The sequence below is a fragment of the Oncorhynchus clarkii genome, chromosome 14 (assembly GCF_045791955.1).
Source record: "Oncorhynchus clarkii lewisi isolate Uvic-CL-2024 chromosome 14, UVic_Ocla_1.0, whole genome shotgun sequence".
Classification (NCBI taxonomy): domain Eukaryota; kingdom Metazoa; phylum Chordata; class Actinopteri; order Salmoniformes; family Salmonidae; genus Oncorhynchus; species Oncorhynchus clarkii.
In genome coordinates, this window is record NC_092160.1 from 34,352,219 (window position 1) to 34,374,492 (window position 22,274).

At 41.8% G+C, this 22,274-nt stretch overlaps 1 protein-coding gene across 7 annotated transcripts in view; it reads right to left on the reverse strand.

Annotated features, from left to right (window-relative positions):
• LOC139366558 (glycine receptor, alpha 1) overlaps positions 1-22,274 on the reverse strand; it is a 96,633-nt gene that overhangs the window by 12,725 nt on the left and 61,634 nt on the right. For all 7 annotated transcript variants that reach the window (XM_071104186.1, XM_071104185.1, XM_071104182.1 and 4 more), the window contains 5 exons: positions 17,769-17,992; positions 14,738-14,820; positions 14,049-14,186; positions 8,798-9,012; positions 5,436-5,582 (listed from right to left, as the gene is read on the reverse strand). In XM_071104186.1, the coding sequence (XP_070960287.1) occupies positions 5,436-5,582; positions 8,798-9,012; positions 14,049-14,186; positions 14,738-14,820; positions 17,769-17,992 (807 nt within the window). The remainder of the gene's footprint in view (positions 1-5,435; positions 5,583-8,797; positions 9,013-14,048; positions 14,187-14,737; positions 14,821-17,768; positions 17,993-22,274) is intronic.

Consider the following 22,274-nt stretch of genomic DNA (forward strand, 5'->3'; position numbering starts at 1 on the left):
ACTACAGTGTTAATGCTAAATTGTAATTATTTCGCCACTACGGCCTATTTATTGCCTTACCTCCCTAATCTTACTACATTTACACACACTGTATATAGATTTTTTCTATTGTACTATTGACTGTACATGTATTTATCCCATGTGAAACTCTGTGTTGTTGTTTGTGTCGCACTGCTTTGCTTTATCTTGGCCAGGTTGCAGTTGTAAATGAGAACTTGTTCTCAACTGGCCTACCTGGTGAAATAAAGGTGTTCTCAACTGGCCTACCTGGTGAAATAAAGGTGTTCTCAACTAGCCTACCTGGTTAAATAAAGGTGTTCTCAACTGGCCTACCTGGTTAAATAAAGGTGTTCTCAACTGGCCTACCTGGTGAAATAAAGGTGTTCTCAACTAGCCTACCTGGTTAAATAAAGGTGTTCTCAACTGGCCTACCTGGTGAAATAAAGGTGTTCTCAACTAGCCTACCTGGTTAAATAAAGGTGTTCTCAACTGGCCTACCTGGTTAAATAAAGGTGTTCTCAACTGGCCTACCTGGTTAAATAAAGGTGTTCTCAACTGGCCTACCTGGTTAAATAAAAGTGTTCTCAACTGGCCTACCTGGTGAAATAAAGGTGTTCTCAACTGGCCTACCTGGTGAAATAAAGGTGTTCTCAACTGGCCTACCTGGTGAAATAAAGGTGTTCTCAACTGGCCTACCTGGTGAAATAAAGGTGTTCTCAACTGGCCTACCTGGTGAAATAAAGGTGTTCTCAACTGGCCTACCTGGTGAAATAAAGGTGTTCTCAACTGGCCTACCTGGTTAAATAAAAGTGTTCTCAACTGGCCTACCTGGTGAAATAAAGGTGTTCTCAACTGGCCTACCTGGTGAAATAAAGGTGTTCTCAACTGGCCTACCTGGTGAAATAAAGGTGTTCTCAACTGGCCTACCTGGTGAAATAAAGGTGTTCTCAACTGGCCTACCTGGTGAAATAAAGGTGTTCTCAACTAGCCTACCTGGTGAAATAAAGGTGTTCTCAACTAGCCTACCTGGTTAAATAAAGGTGTTCTCAACTGGCCTACCTGGTGAAATAAAGGTGTTCTCAACTAGCCTACCTGGTTAAATAAAGGTGTTCTCAACTAGCCTACCTGGTTAAATAAAGGTGTTCTCAACTAGCCTACCTGGTGAAATAAAGGTGTTCTCAACTAGCCTACCTGGTTAAATAAAGGTGTTCTCAACTAGCCTACCTGGTTAAATAAAGGTGTTCTCAACTAGCCTACCTGGTTAAATAAAGGTGTTCTCAACTAGCCTACCTGGTTAAATAAAGGTGTTCTCAACTGGCCTACCTGGTTAAATAAAGGTGTTCTCAACTAGCCTACCTGGTTAAATAAAGGTGTTCTCAACTAGCCTACCTGGTTAAATAAAGGTGTTCTCAACTAGCCTACCTGGTTACATAAAGGTGTTCTCAACTAGCCTACCTGGTTAAATAAAGGTGTTCTCAACTAGCCTACCTGGTTACATAAAGGTGTTCTCAACTAGCCTACCTGGTTAAATAAAAAATAAAAATAAATAGTGCACTACTTTTGACCAGAGCCCTATGGTACCCTATTCCCTGTATAGTGCACTACTTTTGACCAGAGACCTATGGCACCCTATTCCCTGATTAGTGCACTACTTTTGACCAGAGCCCTATGGTACCCTATTCCCTGTATAGTGCACTACTTTTGACCAGAGCCGTATGGTTGCCATTAGGGATGTGGCCAGCCTCTCAATTTACCTGAGAGAGACTAGTGCTCCAGGGAACAGTAGACTAATCTACCCTCACCTAGTACACATCCTCCTTTCAGGGATTATGGATTAGAACAATACTACTGAGGATTTATTTAGAGATTGTTTTACTCTCTTTTGAATGATTGACTGGATCCATATTCCCTGGACGTAGTCAGTGGCTGTAGACTCCTGCCTGTCCGCCCGGTCAAGGCGTACGGAATGACAAGCAGTAGTCAGTGGCTGTAGACTCCTGCCTGTCCGCCCGGTCAAGGCGTACGGAATGACAAGCAGTAGTCAGTGGCTGTAGACTCCTGCCTGTCCGCCCGGTCAAGGCGTACGGAATGACAAGCAGTAGTCAGTGGCTGTAGACTCCTGCCTGTCCGCCCGGTCAAGGCGTACGGAATGACAAGCAGTAGTCAGTGGCTGTAGACTCCTGCCTGTCCGCCCGGTCAAGGCGTACGGAATGACAAGCAGTAGTCAGTGGCTGTAGACTCCTGCCTGTCCGCCCGGTCAAGGCGTACGGAATGACAAGCAGTAGTCAGTGGCTGTAGACTCCTGCCTGTCCGCCCGGTCAAGGCGTACGGAATGACAAGCAGTAGTCAGTGGCTGTAGACTCCTGCCTGTCCGCCCGGTCAAGGCGTACGGAATGACAAGCAGTAGTCAGTGGCTGTAGACTCCTGCCTGTCCGCCCGGTCAAGGCGTACGGAATGACAAGCAGTAGTCAGTGGCTGTAGACTCCTGCCTGTCCGCCCGGTCAAGGCGTACGGAATGACAAGGAGTTTATGGAATGTTTATGTCTAACTCTTTGAAGGGTTTCTGTGTTTTCTCTTCCCCCCTCCTCCTCCTCCTCCTCTTCCTCCTCCTCCTCCTCTTCCTCCTCCTCCCCTCTCCCCCCCTCCTCCTCCTCAGACTTATTCTATTAGCTTCAAGGCTGACAGGTTTACTTCTAAATAAATTACATGGTCTTGGATTTGATAAATTCATCTGGACAGATAAAATTGATTGATTAAACAGTAAAAAAAAAAATCTAACATCTGAATTCCTCCGCCTAGCTGCCCCTCAGAGAAATGAGATGACTGATGCAGAGAAAGAGTCCCCTAGCTGGATCTGAGTTTTAGGATGAGGGAACAACACTCTCTGTGGTAGAAAGAAACTACTAAATGAGTCATACTTTGATAGCTGTATTTGATATTCAGTCTTCAAGACATCAATAACACAAACACTATCAGACAAACAACAGCTACGGAGTTTGTTTGGATCTGACATCTTATTAAAAGCAAAAAAAACACAGTATAGTGATGGGGTTTTCAATTTCAATCTACTTGTTTTATAGCCTGATCCCAGATCTGTTTGTGCTGTCTTGCCAACTCCTTTGGTCATTGTGCATGAAAAACTAGGTATGCCAATGACCACAGGAGTTGGCTATACAGCAAAACAGATCTGGGACCAGACTACTTGTTTAACTGACTTTAATACAAGGATAACAGGCACCGCCCATTGGAAATGTTGTAATGCAGTGGCCTTTAAACCCAACAGTTACAACCTGGTGTGCTCTTGGGCCTGTTAGACGATAGATTATGTCAGACTGCGTTAAGGCATGGGGGAATAATTCCATTGTTCTGAATCTGATACACCCCCTTTGGCATTTTTTCCTAATTTATTGTTTTACAACTTGGAATTAAAATTGATTTTTTGGGGAATTCTATTATTTGATTTACACAACATGCATACCAGTTTGAAGATGCAAAATATTTTTTATTGTGAGACAAACAAGAAATAAGACAAAAAAAACCCTGGAAACTTGAGCGTGCATAACTAAATAGGAAAAACGCCAAGGGGGATGAATACTTTGTAGAGCAACCTTTGCAGCAATTACAGCTACAAGTCTCTTGGGGTATGTCTCTATAAGCTTGGCAAATCTAGCCACTGGAATTTTTGCCCATTCTTCAAGGCAAAACTGCTCCAGCTCCTTCAAGTTGGATGGGTTTCGCTGGTGTACAGTAATGTTTAAGTCATACCACAGATTCTCAATTGGATTGAGGTCTGGGCTTTGACTAGGCCATTCCAAGACATTTCAATGTTTCCCCTTAAACCACTCGAGTGTTGGTTTAGCAGTATGCTTAGAGTCATTGTCCTGCTGGAAGGTGAACCTCTGTCCCAGTCTCAAATCTCTGGAAGACTGAAACAGGTTTCCCACAAGAATTTTCCTGTATTTAGCGCCATCCATCATTCCTTCAATTCTGACCAGTTTCCCAGTCCCTGCAGATGAAAAACATCCCACAGCATGATGCTGCCACCACCATGCTTCACTGTGGGGATGGTATTCTCGGGGTGATGTGTTCGGTTTTCGCCAGACATAGCGTTTTTCTTAATGGCCAAAAGCTACATTTTAGTCTCATCTGACCAGTGTACCCTCTTCCATATGTTTGGGGAGTCTCCCACATGCTTTTTGGCGAACACCAAATGTGGTTGCTTATTTTTTTCTTTAAACAATGGCTTTTTCTGGCCACTCTTCCGTAAAGCCCAGCTCTGTGGAATGTACGGCATAAAGTGGTCCTATGGACAGATACTCCAATCTCCACTGTGGAGCTTTGCAGCTCCTTTAGGGTTATCTTTGGTCTCTTTGTTGCCTCTCTGATTAATGCCCTCCTTGCCTGGTCCATGAGTTTTGGTGGGCGGCCCTCTCTTGGCAGGTTTTTTGTGTTTTTTAATAATGGATTTAATGGTGCTCTGTGGGATGTTCAAAATTTCTGATATTTTCTGATATTTTTTTATAACCCAACCCTGATCTGTACTTCTCCACAACTTTGTCCCTGACCTGTTTGGAGAGCTCCTTGGTCTTCATGGTGCCGCTTGCTTAGTGGTGCCCCTTGCTTAGTGGTGTTGCAGACTCTGGGGCCTTTCAGAACAGGTGTGTGGATATATACTGAGATCATGTGACAGATCATGTGACACTTAGATTGCAAACAGGTGGATTTTATTTAACTAATTATGTGACTTCTGAAGGTAATTGGTTGCACCAGATCTTATTTAGGTGCTTCATAGGAAAGGGGGTGAATACATATGCACACACTACTTTTCAGTTTTTTATTTTTTGGCATTTTTTGAAACAAGTATTTTTTTTCATTTCACTTCACCAATTTGGACTATTTTGTGTTTGTCCATTACATGAAATCCAAATTAAAATCCATTTAAATTGCAGGTTGTAATGCAACAAAATAGGAAAAACGCCAAGGGGGATGAATACTTTTGCAAGGCACTGTAGGCATGTGGGAATAATTATATTGTAGTGAATCTGATACACAGCTCATTCTTCTGTTTGGTCTGTCTCCATGGATGTGTTGCAAATGGCACGCTATATAGTGCACTACATTTGAGCCTATTCTCTATGGGCTCTGGTCAAAATTAGTGCACTGTAAAGGGACTAGGGTGCCATTTGGGACACATCCCTAATGATTTTAATCATTCTCAATACTCCCTCAGCATTAAATATGAACTGTTGTGTACTTGTGGAGAATACAAGAAAACAAAAAATGTCATATTTAACTGAGGCTGGCTGGCTCTCTTGCTGGTCTGAGAGGAGGGGGTTGAGGTGATGGTAAGGGTTCCTGTGAAAAGTGTTAGTCTAATCTATGAATGGATAATAAACACTTAATCACAATAATTTAAAAAAAAGCAGTTAATTGACCTTCATGTGTCTCCTTCTCCTCCTGAAGCGCAGCAGTTCCTTGTGTTGCCGAGCAATGAAGTTCACAGCGGCGTACTCAAGCAGGGCCGAGAAGACAAACAGGAGGCACACAGCCATCCAGATGTCAATGGCTTTCACATACGACACCTGTAATTGGGCAGAAGAACACGGTGGTAAGCAAGAGGAGGACAACAACAACTACAACACCAACTGACCTTGGAGTCGAAGATAATGTACAGTACCATGTCTATTCGGGAAAGTATTCAGACCCCTTGAATTTTTCCACATTTTGTTACATTACAGCCTTATTCTAAAATGGATTAAATTGTTTCCCCCCTCATCAATCTACACACAATACTCCATAATGACAAAGCAAAAACAGGTTTGTAGAAATTTCTGCAAAACTGAAATATCACATTTACATAAGTATTCAGACCCTTCACTTAATACTTTGTTGAAGCACCATTGGCAGCAATTACAGCCTCGAGTCTTCTTGGGTATGACGCTACAAGCTTGGCACACCTAATTTGGGGAGTTTCTCCCATTCCTCTCTGCAGATCTTCTCAAGCTCTGTCAAGTTGGATGGGGAGTGTCACTGCACAGCTATTTTCAGGTCTCTCCAGAAATGTTCAATCGGGTTCAAGTCCGGGCTCTGGCTGGGCCACTCAAGGACATTCAGATACTTGTACCGAAGCCACTCCTGCGTTGTCTTGGCTGTGTACTTAGGGTCATTGCCCTGTTGGAAGGTGAACCTTCTCCCCGTTCTGAGGTACTGAGTGCTCTAGAGCAGGTTTTCATCAAGAATCTCTCTGTACTTTCCTCCGTTCATCTTTACCTCGATCCTGACTAATCACCCAGTTTCTGATGCTGAAAAACATCCCCACAGCATGATGCTGCCACCACTGTGCTTCACCGTAGGGATGGTGCCAGGTTTCCTCCAGAAGTGAAACTTGGTATTCAGGCCAAACAGTTCAATCTTAGTTTCATCAGACCAGAGAATCTTGTTTCTCATTGTTTGAAAGTCCTTTAGGTGCCCTTTGGCAAACTCCCAGCGGGCTGCCACATGCCTTTTACTGATGAGTGGCATCCACAATAAAGGCCTGATTGGTGGAGTGATGCAAAGATGGTTGTCCTTCTGGAAGGTTCTCCCATCTCCACAGAAGAACTCTGGAGCTCTGTCAGAGTGACCATAGGGTTCTTGGTTACCTCCCTGACCAAGGCCCTTCTCCCCCGATTGCTTAGTTTGGAAGAGTCTTGGTGGTTCCAAACTTCTTCCATTTAAGAATGGTGGAGACCACTGTGTTCTTGGGAACATTCAATGCTGCAGACATTTTTTGGTACCCTTCCCCAGATCTGTGCCTCAACACAATCCTGTCTCAGAGCTCTATGGACAATTCCTTCGACCTCATGGCTTGGTTTTTGCTCCGACATGCACTGTCAACTGTGAGACCTTATATAGACAGGTATGTGCCTTTCCAAATCAATTGAATTTACCACAGGTAGACTCCAATCAAGTTCTAAAAACATCGCAAGAATGATCAATGAAAACAGGATGCACCTGAGCTCAATTTCGAGTCTCATGGCAAAGGGTCTGAATTCTTACGTAAATAAGGAATTTCTGTTTTTCATTTTCAATACATTAGCAAAAATGTCTAAAAACCTGTTTTTGTTTTGTCATTATTGCCACGTGAGTTGCGGTGGGCATTCTATGTTGTGTATTCTAGGTTTGGTATTTCTGTGTTTGGCCTGGTATGCTTCCCAATCAGAGGCAGCTGTCGATCGTTGTCTCTGATTGAGAACCATACTTAGGCAGCCTGTTTTCCCACTATGGGTTGTGGGTAGTTGTTTTCTGCGTCTGTGTTTTGTGTTTTACTATACAGAACTGTTTCGGTTTTCATTTATTTCTATTGTTCTTTTGTATTCTGTGTTCAGTTTAATACATTTATTATGGACACTTACCACGCTGCGCATTGGTCCGATATTTCATACTCCTCATCAGAGGAATAAGAAAATCGTTACAATTATGGGGTATTGTGTGTTGACTGATGAGGACTAGAATAAGGCTGTAAGGTAACAAAATGTGGAAAAAGTCAAGAGGTCTGAATACTTTGTGAAGACACTGTATCTGTATCTAATAATTGATTCATTCATTTGATGTCTGCTATAAAGACAACATTTTACTTCAAACTCTAAGAACTGTCCAGTACACAGTAGTCTGTCTGTACGGTCAATTGGATTGGCAGGACTCTGCTCTGCCTGGGCAGTGAGATAGAGAGATGTATGGAAACCACATCTTTGACCTGGAAATAGGGCTAAAGCTAGACTGGGTTGGCTTGTCAGTTCAGCTGAAGCTCACTGTATATGACAAGTAAATGACCAAGCTGCCCTGGAATGCAGTTTAGGTGACATTACAGAATGCATGGTTCACAAGACATTGTTCAAATGATGAAAGTCAGCTGCCCGAGACAGACAGAGGCAGACTACTGTTTTACTTTTTCCTGGTGTCGTTGGATTGTGGGATTTCTAGTCTTCCACACTAGATCAGATATTTTGATGTGTTTTTGTTGTTGTTGTTTTACAGTACTTGATACATTAAAATGTTTCATTCTTCATCTCTTCCTATTGAAAGTAGAGCACAACAACAGGGGTTGGAAGATAATGACAGCAAAAAGTAACTTTTCCGTGGTGGCTAGATTTGTTGAGTAAAGACAGAGTAAAGGGTGACTGAATGTTGTTGTCATTCAAAATGGCCCTCTCTCCTCTCCTTCCCTCCCTGTCACCAATGCACCGAGTCAGTGAGGCGTGGAAGAGGGCGAGCAATCTGTGCTGTGTGCACCTACGCTCAGCCGTGTTGTGTGATCATTATTGTGACAGCTGAACTGCATACAAATCACGGTTCACTTGTTCAATTTTCCAGAGAACATGAATCACCTAATGTCAACAAACAAAATGGGAGGATACTTTTCGAGGACATAATTATAAAATCATAGTCCATCATGCAAAGTCCCTCTTCCTTTTTAATCTGAAAATCCCATTTTTCTCATGTTGACTTAAGTTTGACCATCTAGGACAATAGACAGTGTGTGGTTTGTAGTTCATCTAGGACAATAGACAGAGTGTGGCTTGTAGTTCATCTAGGACAATCCTCACCTTGGGGAGGGAGACTCGGGAGCCGGAGCTCTGGGTTAGGGAGTTTGTCTCACCTTGGGGAGGGAGGCTCGGGAGCCGGAGCTCTGGGTTAGGGAGTTTGTCTCACCTTGGGGAGGGAGGCTCGGGAGCCGGAGCTCTGGGTTAGGGAGTTTGTCTCACCTTGGGGAGGGAGGCTCGGGAGCCGGACCTCTGGGTTAGGGAGTTTGTCTCACCTTGGGGAGGGAGGCTCGGGAGCCGGAGCTCTGGGTGGTCATAGTGAGCACGGTGGTAATGCCCAATCCCACTCTGGCAGGTGCAGCGTCCATGTTGATCCAGAAGGACACCCAGGACAAAATGACAATCAGAAGGCTGGGGATGTACATCTGAATCAGGTAATAGCCCATCTGCCTCTCCAGATGGAAACGAGCCTCGATACAAGTGAACTTTCCTGCACAGACAGAGGAGAAGGCAGGGGTTCAGTATTGTAGAGGACACAGACAGAGGAGAAAGCAGGGGTTCAGTATTATACAGAGGACACAGACAGAGGAGAAAGCAGGGGTTCAGTATTAAGGTGTGACACAAGATTAAAGATAGTTAAATAGGCAATACAGTCTATACTATGATATATTACAATATTATTACTACAATACAGTCTATATACTATGAAATACTATGATATATTATATTATTACTACAATACAGTCTATATACTATGATATACTATGATATATTATATTATTACTACAATACAGTCTATATACTATGATATACTATGATATATTATATTATTACTACAATACAGTCTATATACTGTGATATACTATGATATATTATATTATTACTACAATACAGTCTATATATTATGATATGATATGATATATTCTAATATTATTACTACAATACAGTCTATATACAGTCGTGACCGAAAGTTTTGAGAATGACACAAATATTAATTGCTGCCTCAGTTTGTATGATGGCAATTTGCATATACTCCAGAATGTTATGAAGAGTGATCAGATGAATTGAAATTAATTGCAAAGTCCCTCTTTGCCATGCAAATGAACTGAATCCCCCAAAAACATTTCCACTGCATTTCAGCCCTGCCACAAAAGGACCAGCTGACATCATGTCAGTAATTCTCTCGTTAACACAGGTGTGAGTGTTGATGAGAACAAGGCTGGAGATCACTCTGTCATGCTGATTGAGTTCGAATAACAGACTGGAAACATCAAAAGGAGGGTGGTGCTTGGAATCATTGTTCTTCCTCTGTCAAGCAAGGTTACCTGCAAGGAAACATGTGCCGTCATCATTGCTTTTCACTTGAAGGGCTTCACAGGCAAGGATATTGTTGCCAGTAAGACCTAAATCAACCATTTATCGGATCATCAAGAACTTCAAGGAGAGCGGTTCAATTGTTGTGAAGAAGGCTTCAGGGCGCCCAAGCAAGTCCAGCAAGAGCCAGGACCGTCTCCTAAAGTTGATTCAGCTGCGGGATCGGGGCACCACCAGTACAGAGCTTGCTCAGGAATGACAGCAGGCAGGTGTGAGTGCATCTGCACGCACAGTGAGGCGAACACTTTTGGAGGATGGCCTGGTGTCAAGAAGGGCAGCAAAGAAGCACCTTCTCTCCAGGAAAAACATCAGGGACAGACTGATATTCTGCAAAAGGCCCAGGGATTAGACTGCTGAGGACTGGGGTAAAATCATTTTCTCTGATGAATCCCCTTTCCGATTTTTTGGGGCATCTGGAAAAAAGCTTGTCCGGAGAAGACAAGATGAGTGCTACCATCAGTCCTGTGTCATGCCAACAGTAAAGCATCCTGAGACCATTCATGTGTGGGGTTGCTTCTCAGCCAAGGGAGTGGGCTCACTCACAAGTTTGCCTAAGAACACAGCCATGAATAAAGAAGGGTACCAACACATCCTCCGTGAGCAACTTCTCCCATCCAGGAACAGTTTGGTGACGAACAATGCCTTTTCCAGCATGATGGAGCACCTTGCTAAGGCAAAAGTGATAACTAAGTGGCTCGGGGAACAAAACATCGATATTTTGGGTCCATGGTCAGGAAACTCCCCAGACCTTAATCCCATTGAGAATTTGTGGTCAATCCTCAAGAGGCGGGTGGACAAACAAAAACCCACAAATTCTGACAAACTCCAAGCATTGATTATGCAAGAATGGGCTGCCATCAGTCAGGATGTGGCCCAGAAGTTAATTGACATCATGCCAGGGTGGATTACAGAGGTCTTGAAAAAGAAGAGTCAACACTGCAAATGTTGACTCTTTGCATCAACTTCATGTAATTGTCAATAAAAGCCTTTGACACTTATGAAATGCTTGTAATTATACTTCAGTATTCCATAGTAACATCTGACAAAAATATCTAAAGACACTGAAGCAGAAAACTTTGAGGAAATTAATATTTGTGTCATTCTCAAAACTTTTGGCCACGACTGTACTATGATATATTATAATATTACTACAATACAGTCTATATACTATGATATAATATGATATATTATATTATTACTACAATACAGTCTATATACTATGATATAATATATTATAATATTATTACTACAATACAGTCTATATACTATGATATACTATGATATATTATAATGTTACTACAATACTGTATATATACTATGATATACTATATTATTACTACAATACAGTATACATACTATGATATACTATGATATATTATAATATTATTATCTAATATTTTACTGTTGTTGCTACTGTGTTACGATCTACTGTTATCATTACTGATATACTGTGACACATCATCTAATCTTTCTGTTCTGCATGTCTCAAGAACACAAAGAAGAAAGATAACTGCAGGCAAGGCAATGGCTATTCAAGCTCCCTTTCCACATGGCTGTGGGATAGCCTCAGTGCTGAATTGCCTGCTAACTGAATTATCTTCCCATTTCCCTGCAGTGTTGGAAGAGACGGAGGCAGAGGCCTGGAGAGAACATCAGTTTGACAGAGTGGCTGTAGGTAAAGTACCCCCTACATTCAAATGTAACACACCACTATAGCTGACAGGTGTTATGTTGTGGTTGAACCCACTGCAGCTGACAGGTGTTATGTTGGTTTAATTCCAAACAGCACCCTATTCCCTATATAGTACACTACTTTTGACCGGGGCTCATAGGCAGTAGGGTGACTAGGGTGCCATTTTGGACATAACCCAGAACAGAAGCTAAAAGAGGGCATTATAAACTCATGATAGGTATCCTCTTTCTTTTTCAAGCTGACTGTGTGATGTAAGCACTAGGGGTGTCTTGTCTGTCAGAGTGGCTTTGATGCTCCAGATCGCTGACCAGCCATTTAATCAGCTTAGATCCATGGAAGACAGCTGTCTTTGTGTTGAAGACTTTCAATTCAATGTATTGTTTTGGATGTGGAGAGAGAGAGAGACATGGAGGGAGGCTACAGCGTCATTGAAATTGATTTACAGCAGTGATACACTTCAGGGCTTTTAAGTACACTCCATATTTTAAATCGATGGTCTCTCTATGATAGGGGGGTGTATGAGAGAGAGAGAGAGAGAGAGAGAGAGAGAGAGAGAGAGAGAGAGAGAGAGAGAGAGAGAGAGAGAGAGAGAGAGAGAGAGAGAGAGAGAGAGAGATAATCATATCAATCAAATCATATCAATCAAATCATATCAATCAAATCATATCAATCAAATCATATAAAAATTATATCAAATCATGTCATACCATACCATATCATATAAAATCATATAAAATCATATCACATCATATTAAATCATATCAAAATCATATCATATCAAAATTATATCATATCAAATCATATCAAATTGAAATGATAAAAAATCATATAATTCCATGTCATATTAAATCATATCAAATCATATCAAAATGATATCATATCAAATGATATCATATTATATCATATCAAATCATATCACATCATATCATATCAAATGATATCATATTAAATCATATCATATCACATCATATCAAAATTATATCATATCAAATGATATCATATTAAATCATATCAAATCATATCACATCATATCATATCAAATGATATCATATTAAATCATATCATATCACATCATATCAAAATTATATCATATCAAAATGATATAAAATCATATCATACCATATCATATTAAATCATATGAAATCATATCATATCAAATAATATCAAAATTGTATCATATCAAATCATAGTAGAAAATAACAGTACACCTATTTTCCTTTCTATTACCTTTTGTGTTTCTCTCACTCCCTATTCTATTTTAGATTACATCTAGACTGGCTTTTAGTCTCTGTTTAGATTACAACTAGACTGGCCTTCAGCCTCTGTTTAGATTCCATCTAGACTGGCCTTCAGCCTCTGTTTAGATTCCATCTAGACTGGCCTTCAGCCTCTGTTTAGATTCCATCTAGACTGGCCTTCAGCCTCTGTTTAGATTCCATCTAGACTGGCCTTCAGCCTCTGTTTAGATTCCATCTAGACTGGCCTTCTGCCTCTGTTTAGATTCCATCTAGACTGGCCTTCAGCCTCTGTTTAGATTCCATCTAGACTGGCCTTCAGCCTCTGTTTAGATTCCATCTAGACTGGCCTTCAGCCTCTGTTTAGATTCCATCTAGACTGGCCTTCAGCCTCTGTTTAGATTCCATCTAGACTGGCCTTCAGCCTCTGTTTAGATTCCATCTAGACTGGCCTTCAGCCTCTGTTTAGATTCCATCTAGACTGGCCTTCAGCCTCTGTTTAGATTTCATCTAGACTGGCCTTCAGCCTCTGTTTAGATTCCATCTAAACTGGCCTTCAGTCTCTGTATAGATTCCATCTAGACTGGCCTTCAGTCTCTGTATAGATTACATCTAGACTGGCCTTCAGTCTCTGTTTAGATTACATCTAGACTGGCCTTTAGTCTCTGTTTAGATTACAACTAGACTGGCCTTCAGTCTCTATTTAGATTCCATCTAGACTGGCCTTCAGCCTCTGTTTAGATTACAACTAGACTGGCTATCAGTCTCTGTATAGATTCCATCTAGACTGGCCTTCAGCCTCTGTTCTCTTCTGTTGTATCTGGAGTGTAACAGTGTGAGACTGATGAGGTTGAGTGGCCAGATGGTTTTCAGTGAATAACGGGGCCATTTTGGGACAAAGCTCTGATTGGTTTCGGTCCTTCCTCCCTTCTTTCTCCCACTCTGTGTTCCAGCGTTATGTGTCCTAACCACGCACCCTGTAATGTCTATGTTATGCTGTTCTCAGACAGTTAACAAAAGACCAACATAGAGAAAAATAGTTTAGTTTAACATACACCCCCCCCCCAAAAAAAAATATATATAAATATATATATATAAATATGAGGTAGAGGTAGCCTGAGAGGTGAGAGTTTAGTTTAACATACACCCCCCCCCCCAAAAAAAAAAATATATATATAAATATGAGGTAGAGGTAGCCTGAGAGGTGAAAAGAGACAAACCTACCTGTGTTGTAGTGCTTGGTACAGTATCGCAGGTCTTTCTCCTCTTTCAGTATAAACTGAGGTAACGTCAGCCCGTCTGCTACCTGCACGGCTCCCTTCTCATCCCACTCAAATATGAGATCATTCATCGTATAGCCGACTGGATGGGAGCAGTTTGAAACAAGATCATTATTACCACAGTATTACTACAGTCTTACTACCACAGTATCATAGTACATTCAAGCTGTTTGTAAGAGAGAAAAAAACAACATCATTATTGACAATGTGGTATGATGAAGGTTTAAATGCCTTGATCAACCAACTCTACCGTAGCTCCACAGTGTTCATACAGAAGCAATACATGTTGTTTTCATTCTTCACACCTGAGAACAATAAGTCAAGAAAAAAGACAATGCCATCATTTCCAAAGAGAGGAGGTGGGGAGGGAGAAGCCAGTGTTGGCTGGTTAGAGCAGGTTGGAGGAGGTTGGTCCCCCCTAACTCCCTCCCTGTCCCTTCCCTGTATCTGCTCTCTGCTGCTGGAGGGGCCTGTGTAAATCACTGGGCCTTTCATCATACTGTCCTCCAGACCAGGGACACATCCATTTCACCAACACAAAATAAATACTTTCCCCCTACCCTACCTGTGTGTGTTTGTGTGTGTGTGTGTGTGTGTGATAACTGTGTTCCTAAAGGATAATGGAATACTCACAACTCTCTAGCTGCATGATACAGGTCTGTACGTCCATTGGGAAGTTCTTCAAGTCCATGGGACAGGCCAGGACCAGTGTTATTCTGGTCACATAGAATAGAACACAACAGAACAAAACAGAACAGAACAGCATAAAACAGGAAAGACCAGAACAGAACAGACTGGCCAGGATCAGCGTTATTTTGTTAACAAGTTTAAATAGAAGAGAAAGGAATATAATGGAATATAATATAATGGAATAGGACAGAATGAAATAGAATAGAATGGAATAGAATATAATGAAATGGAATAAGATAGAATGGAATAGGATAGAATGGAATAGGATAGAATGGAATAGGACAGAATGGAATAGAATAGAATGGAATATAATAGAATGAAATGGAATAGGATAGAATGGAATAGGATAGAATGGAATAGGATAGAATGGAATAGAATAGAATGGAATAGAATAGAATGGAATAGAATTGAATAGGATAGAATGGAATAGGATAGAATGGAATAGAATGGAATAGGATAGAATGGAATAGGATAGAATGGAATAGAATAGAATGGAATAGGATAGAATGGAATAGGATAGAATGGAATAGGATAGAGTGGAATAGAATAGAATGGAATAGAATATAATAGAATGGAATAGAATAGAATGGAATAGAATAGAATAGAATGGAATAGAATAGAATGGAATAGAATAAATGAAATATTATAGAATGGAATAGAATAGAATGGAATAGAATAAATGAAATATTATAGAATGGAATAGAATGGAATGGAATAGGATCGAATGGAATAGGATAGAATGTAATAGGATAGAGTGGAATAGAATAGAATGGAATAGAATAGAATGAAATATTCTAGAATGGAATAGAATGGAATGGAATAGGATAGAATGGAATGGAATAGGATAGAAAGGAATATAACTTTCTAGAACACATCAGGTCCATAGGACAGGCCAGGATCAGTGTTATTCTGGTCACATAGCATCCATCATTAAACGAGGTAATAATGTTGGTAACACTTTACCGGCACTTATAACAACATGTTATATGCATGTGTACGCCTTTATAATGTCATATAATAAGGTTTATAGTATGTCTTCTTGTGTTATTGTTATAAACCCCTAGCACAGCATTACAGGAGTAGCAGGGTAACATATTGTTCTAACTGCGGCTATATTTCCTGTCATGATGGCCTTTAATATAAAAGGTTACATTACACACCTCAGACGTTCTTCCCCTCATGACAAACACCTTCCTGCTAGCCATGCATGTGAACCTCATCCCCAAACAGCCTGGTTGCATCTCCATGTTACTGTTCACACCACGAGTATAGAAAACACCTTCCTGCTAGCCATGCATGTGAACCTCATCCCCAAACAGCCTGGTTGCATCTCCATGTTACTGTTCATACCGCGAGTATAGAAAACACCTTTAGAAGAGGCAGCCCTTCATGCTTCAACCTAGACGACTGCTGTTACTTTTATCATGAGATAGGTAGGTGAGGAGCAGGTCTATTGGTTGCATTGCATTCATAGTTTACTTATACCGCAGTGTGATATCCTCACCGTTACACGACAAATGTTATTTATAAGGCTTATTTTTTCAATCAGAAAATACACTATGGCAGGTTTTCTTTAGCGCGGGGTCAGGTGAGAATCAAAGACACCGAGGCAGGTTCTCTTTAACGCGGGGTCAGGTGAGAATCAAAGACACTGAGGCAGGTTCTCTTTAACACGGGGTCAGGTGAGAATCAAAGACACCGAGGCAGGTTCTCTTTAACACGGGGTCAGGTGAGAATCAAAGACACCGAGGCAGGTTCTCTTTAACACGGGGTCAGGTGAGAATCAAAGACACTGAGGCAGGTTCTCTTTAACGCGGAGTCAGGTGAGAATCAAAGACACTGAGGCAGGTTCTCTTTAGCGCGGGGTCAGGTGAGAATCAAAGACACCGAGGCAGGTTCTCTTTAACGCGGAGTCAGGTGAGAATCAAAGACACTGAGGCAGGTTCTCTTTAACGCGGAGTCAGGTGAGAATCAAAGACACCGAGGCAGGTTCTCTTTAGCGCGGGGTCAGGTGAGCTCAAAGCGATCTAATGGGTTCATTTGATGGTGTCAAGGTAAGATACGAGAAGGACTCTTCTCACTGTCTTCCCATGGCTGTTAATAAGGATCCAATTCCCCTCTGCACGTCCAAGGGTTGAATACAAGGCTTGATACCAGATCAAATACACTGCAAACATGCTCACATTTTAAGGAGATCATTTTAGTTGTTGTTTGGATATTAATTTATGTTTTGTTTCTACCATAAGCAATATAGAGACAAATCAGAGAGCATCTGTCAGCTATAGGTCTAGCACCGGATAGACATGAATCTGTCAGCCATAGATCTAGCACCGGATAGACATTCAGCTGTCAGCCATAGGTCTAGCACCGGATAGACATTCATCTGTCAGCCATAGGTCTAGCACCGGATAGACATTCATCTGTCAGCTATAGGTCTAGCACCAGACATTCATCTGTCAGCCATAGGTCTAGCACCGGATAGACATTCATCTGTCAGCTATAGGTCTAGCACCGGACATTCATCTGTCAGCCATTGGTCTAGCACCTGATAGACATTCATCCGTCAGCCATAGGTCTAGCACCGGATAGACATGAATCCGTCAGCCATAGGTCTAGCACCGGATAGACATGAATCCGTCAGCCATAGGTCTAGCACCGGATAGTCATGAATCCGTCAGCCATAGGTCTAGCACCTGATAGACATGAATCCGTCAGCCATAGGTCTAGCACCGGATAGTCATGAATCCGTCAGCCATAGGTCTAGCACCGGATAGTCATGAATCCGTCAGCCATAGGTCTAGCACCGGATAGACATGAATCCGTCAGCCATAGGTCTAGCACCGGATAGACATGAATCCGTCAGCCATAGGTCTAGCACCGGATAGTCATGAATCCGTCAGCCATAGGTCTAGCACCGGATAGACATTCTGAGAAATTAACAAGACGAAGATACAACAAGAAAAGAATAGCATACCGAATACTATACAATACGTTCCCATTTTTTGAAATCCTTAGTAGCTTGTTGTCAGTCGTAACCTCATGGAAATTGGCGCCTTTTTCATTGGCGAAGAACAAATCAGGTTTCCAGATAGAGTCCAACATAGACGGGTCCAGGTCGAGAGAGTCATCGGGGTATTCACTATAGGCCAGCCTGGGGTCGTTCCATTGCTGCCTCAGGAAGATATTCACTCTGTAGTCCTGGGGAGAGAACAGTTCAATGTCAATCAGATTATCAGAGAAAGGCCAAGCTATGTCAGTGCATTGCATCGCCAGGACTCAGGGAGGTTTGATTGATTAATTGGTTGATTGGTTGGTTGATTGGTTGGTAGATTGGTTGATTGGTTGGTTGATTGGTTGATTGGTTGGTTGATTGATTGGTTGATTGGTCGGTTGGTTGATTGGTTGGTTGATTGGTCGGTTGATTGGTCGGTTGATTGGTTGGTTGGTTGATTGGTTTGTTTGTTTGATTCTTTAATATAATCATTAATTTCTGGGATAAATGATTGCACAAGACATGGGGATCGGTTTCCAATTCTTTCGATCTTAAAAACCCTATGTATTTTTATTGAATAAAGCTTAGTTAAACTAAAGACTCTATGTAGGTTATTGGGCTTTCCAGGTGTAGATTGTTTATGCAAATCACGCCTGTCTGAGTAGCAGTAGCACTCTTAAGGCAAGAGATAAATAATGGTCCTGGTGGTTCATCATGTAAATGTCCTTTAGAAGACCCTTCAATAGAGCTGTGGCCTATAGGCACAACAGTCCACCGTAATTGTCAATTATTCTACAGAACGAGCGTGCCGTTATATCATCCCATAACGACCATTAAGCTGTCTAGGCTGTAATGTAGCGAGGCATGATATATCAGTCGACTGAGGGGACAGCAGGTGACCTTTCCAATGGCAATCAACCACAACATTAGAAGGACATTGTCGAGCAATTATCTCACTACACACAGATAGACCTGTTTCGTTATTAGGGGAATTTTGTTTGAAAAAAAATGAAGAGTTTTTACGGAGAAAAAAAAGATCAACAAATGTAGAGAGTCATCTGACTATGATTACAGAATGAGGTCTAGTCTGACTCTGATTACAGAATGAGGACTAGTCTGACTATGATTACAGAATGAGGTCTAGTCTGACTATGATTACAGAATGAGGTCTAGTCTGACTATGATTACAGAATGAGGTCTAGTCTGACTATGATTACAGAATGAGGTCTAGTCTGACTCTGATTACAGAATGAGGACTAGTCTGACTATGATTACAGAATGAGGTCTAGTCTGACTATGATTACAGAATGAGGTCTAGTCTGACTCTGATTACAGAATGAGGACTAGTCTGACTATGATTACAGAATGAGGTCTAGTCTGACTATGATTACAGAATGAGGTCTAGTCTGACTATGATTACAGAATGAGGTCTAGTCTGACTATGATTACAGAATGAGGTCTAGTCTGACTGTGATTACAGAATGAGGTCTAGTCTGACTATGATTACAGAATGAGGTCTAGTCTGACTATGATTACAGAATGAGGTCTAGTCTGACTATGATTACAGAATGAGGTCTAGTCTGACTATGATTACAGAATGAGGTCTAGTCTGACTATGATTACAGAATGAGGTCTAGTCTGACTATGATTACAGAATGAGGTCTAGTCTGACTATGATTACAGAATGAGGTCTAGTCTGACTATGATTACAGAATGAGGTCTAGTCTGACTATGATTACAGAATGAGGTCTAGTCTGACTGTGATTACAGAATGAGGTCTAGTCTGACTATGATTACAGAATGAGGTCTAGTCTGACTATGATTACAGAATGAGGTCTAGTCTGACTATGATTACAGAATGAGGTCTAGTCTGACTGTGATTACAGAATCAGGTCTAGTCTGACTATGATTACAGAATGAGGTCTAGTCTGACTGTGATTACAGAATGAGGTCTAGTCTGACTGTGATTACAGAATCAGGTCTAGTCTGACTGTGATTACAGAATGAGGTCTAGTCTGACTGTGATTACAGAATGAGGTCTAGTCTGACTGTGATTACAGAATCAGGTCTAGTCTGACTATGATTACAGAATGAGGTCTAGTCTGACTGTGATTACAGAATGAGGTCTAGTCTGACTGTGATTACAGAATCAGGTCTAGTCTGACTATGATTACAGAATGAGGTCTTCGTAGACCTTTTCATTATTTAAAATAGCAGCAATCTAGTTTCTAAACACACAGGTGGAATATAAAAATATCCCCCCAACAAAGGATAAAATAAAGTAAATGTCAGAGTCGAGGCCGTTTTGGTTCCAGGTAGAATCATTTTAGGTTCCATGTTCTATCGGGAATCAACAAGGGTTCTTAAAAGGGTTCTCCAATTGGGAACAGCCAAAAAACCCTTTTAGGTTCTAGATAGCATCTTTTTTTCTAAAAGTGTAGAGACCATGGGAGTTGAGCTACTACAGACACATGCAGCAGCCATTCGACCAAGAATAGATTTGCAATGTCCAAATGGCACCCTATTCCCTATTTAGTGCACTACTTTTGACCAGGGCCCTATGATGGTGCCATTTGTGATGAAGTCTATCTATCATCTACCTCAGTAGTCTTGCAGATGGAGAGAGATTGCAGACTGGGAAACACTGCTAGTTTACCACAGGGCATTCATTAGGCCTTGGTTTGTTGCCAACATAGAAATATAATTACTAGAACAGGAAATCCCCTGTTCAAGTCAATGTTTGGTGATGGGTGAATGGGCGGCCATATTGAGTAATTCCATTTTGATGGTTGCCAACACTACCTTACTACAAGAACTGATTTGACTGTTTTACTATCAACTCCTTACTATTACACATTATAAGTGAGATCAAGTAAGATATAAATACAATTGTAATCTCAGACCAAATCTCACCGCGGTCACCAAATGTAAACGTATTTAATATGTGTGATTGAAAAAAAGGATCCTTCAGCGCCAGCTGTGCCATCAGAGTCCTGGGTTCGCGCCCAGGCTCTGTCGTAACCGGCCGCGACCGGGAGGTCCGTGGGGCGACGCACAATTGGCCTAGCGTCGCCCGGGTTAGGGAGGGCTTGGTCGGTAGGGGTGTCCTTGTCTCATCGCGCACCAGCGACTCCTGTGGCGGGCTGGGCGCAGTGTACGCTAGCCAAGGTGGCCAGGTGCACGGTGTTTCCTCCGGCGCATTGGTGCGGCTGGCTTCCGGGTTGGATGTGCGCTGTGTTAAAGAAGCAGCGGCTTGGTTGGTTGTGTATCGGAGGACGCATGACTTTCAACCTTCGTCTCTCCCGAGGCCGTACGGGAGTTGTAGCGATGAGACAAGATAGTAGCTACTACAACAATTGGATACCACGGAATTGGGGAGAAAAAGGGGTAAAATGTAAAAAAAATAAATAAATAAAAAAAAAAAAGGATCCTTAACATAGTGTGACCAACTGGGTTCAAACACGGCTCTCCTACACATGAAAAGAGGATCAGGTCAGGAGCTCCAGAGCCAACAACACAACACTGCAGGTCTCAGTCTGGTTATAACCCAACCTCTTCTACAACGGTCAGATTTTGAACCATGGAGTATACTGTTGGATTACAAAGCATAGAGTTGTCTCACACACTCATCCATCAGCATCAGCAGAAGCCATAGGTGAACTTTCTCAGACATGTTGAGTGGGATGTATCTCAGCAAACTGATATACCACAACAGCATAGCACCCAATCCTTAATGCGATTCAAGCCGAAGGCCAAATAGTCCTAGTCCTGGCTGTGACATTTTTAAAAAGTTAAAGCTTTGGCTATGTAGTCTTACGATGACTCTGGTCTGCATGGGGCAACACCCAACCAACTCCACCAACACACTGTAACAAACAGGACGTTGGGATTTATGCATTTCACTGTCTCGCATCTCGAAGAAGGAAAATGAAAGAGCAGCAGTCGAGGAATGAGTCCCCAAATGCTATCCTATTGCCTATATAGTGTACTACTTTTGCCCAGTGCCCCTGAGCCCAGGTCAAATAATAGGTTTTCCATTTGGGACACAGGTTAGGAGAGCTAATTAAATAGCCTCTGGATTTTCCCCCTGGGAATCATAACTTTAAAGCCGGGTAAACAATTAGACAGTGGTGGGTTACGGAGCACCTCAGGTTCCTATTGTTGACCAGGAGTCATGTGCGTCCCAAATGGTAGCCTATTCCCTACATAGTGCACTACTTTTGACCAGAGCCCTATACTATGCAGGGAATAGGGTGCCAATTGCGACGCAGACTCAGATCATTACTGCATGAAACATTGTTCTCACCAGCCCTATAAGCACCTAAAGATTGAATGATCTAATTCTCTTTAGTTTCAACTCCACCCATCTCTTATTCCATTTCTTTCTCAACTAGTTTGAACGTTAGTGTGAATGAGAGAGAAAAGACAGAGAGAGAGACAGAGAGAGAGAGGGAGAGAGAGACAGAGAGAGAGACAGAGAGAGACAGA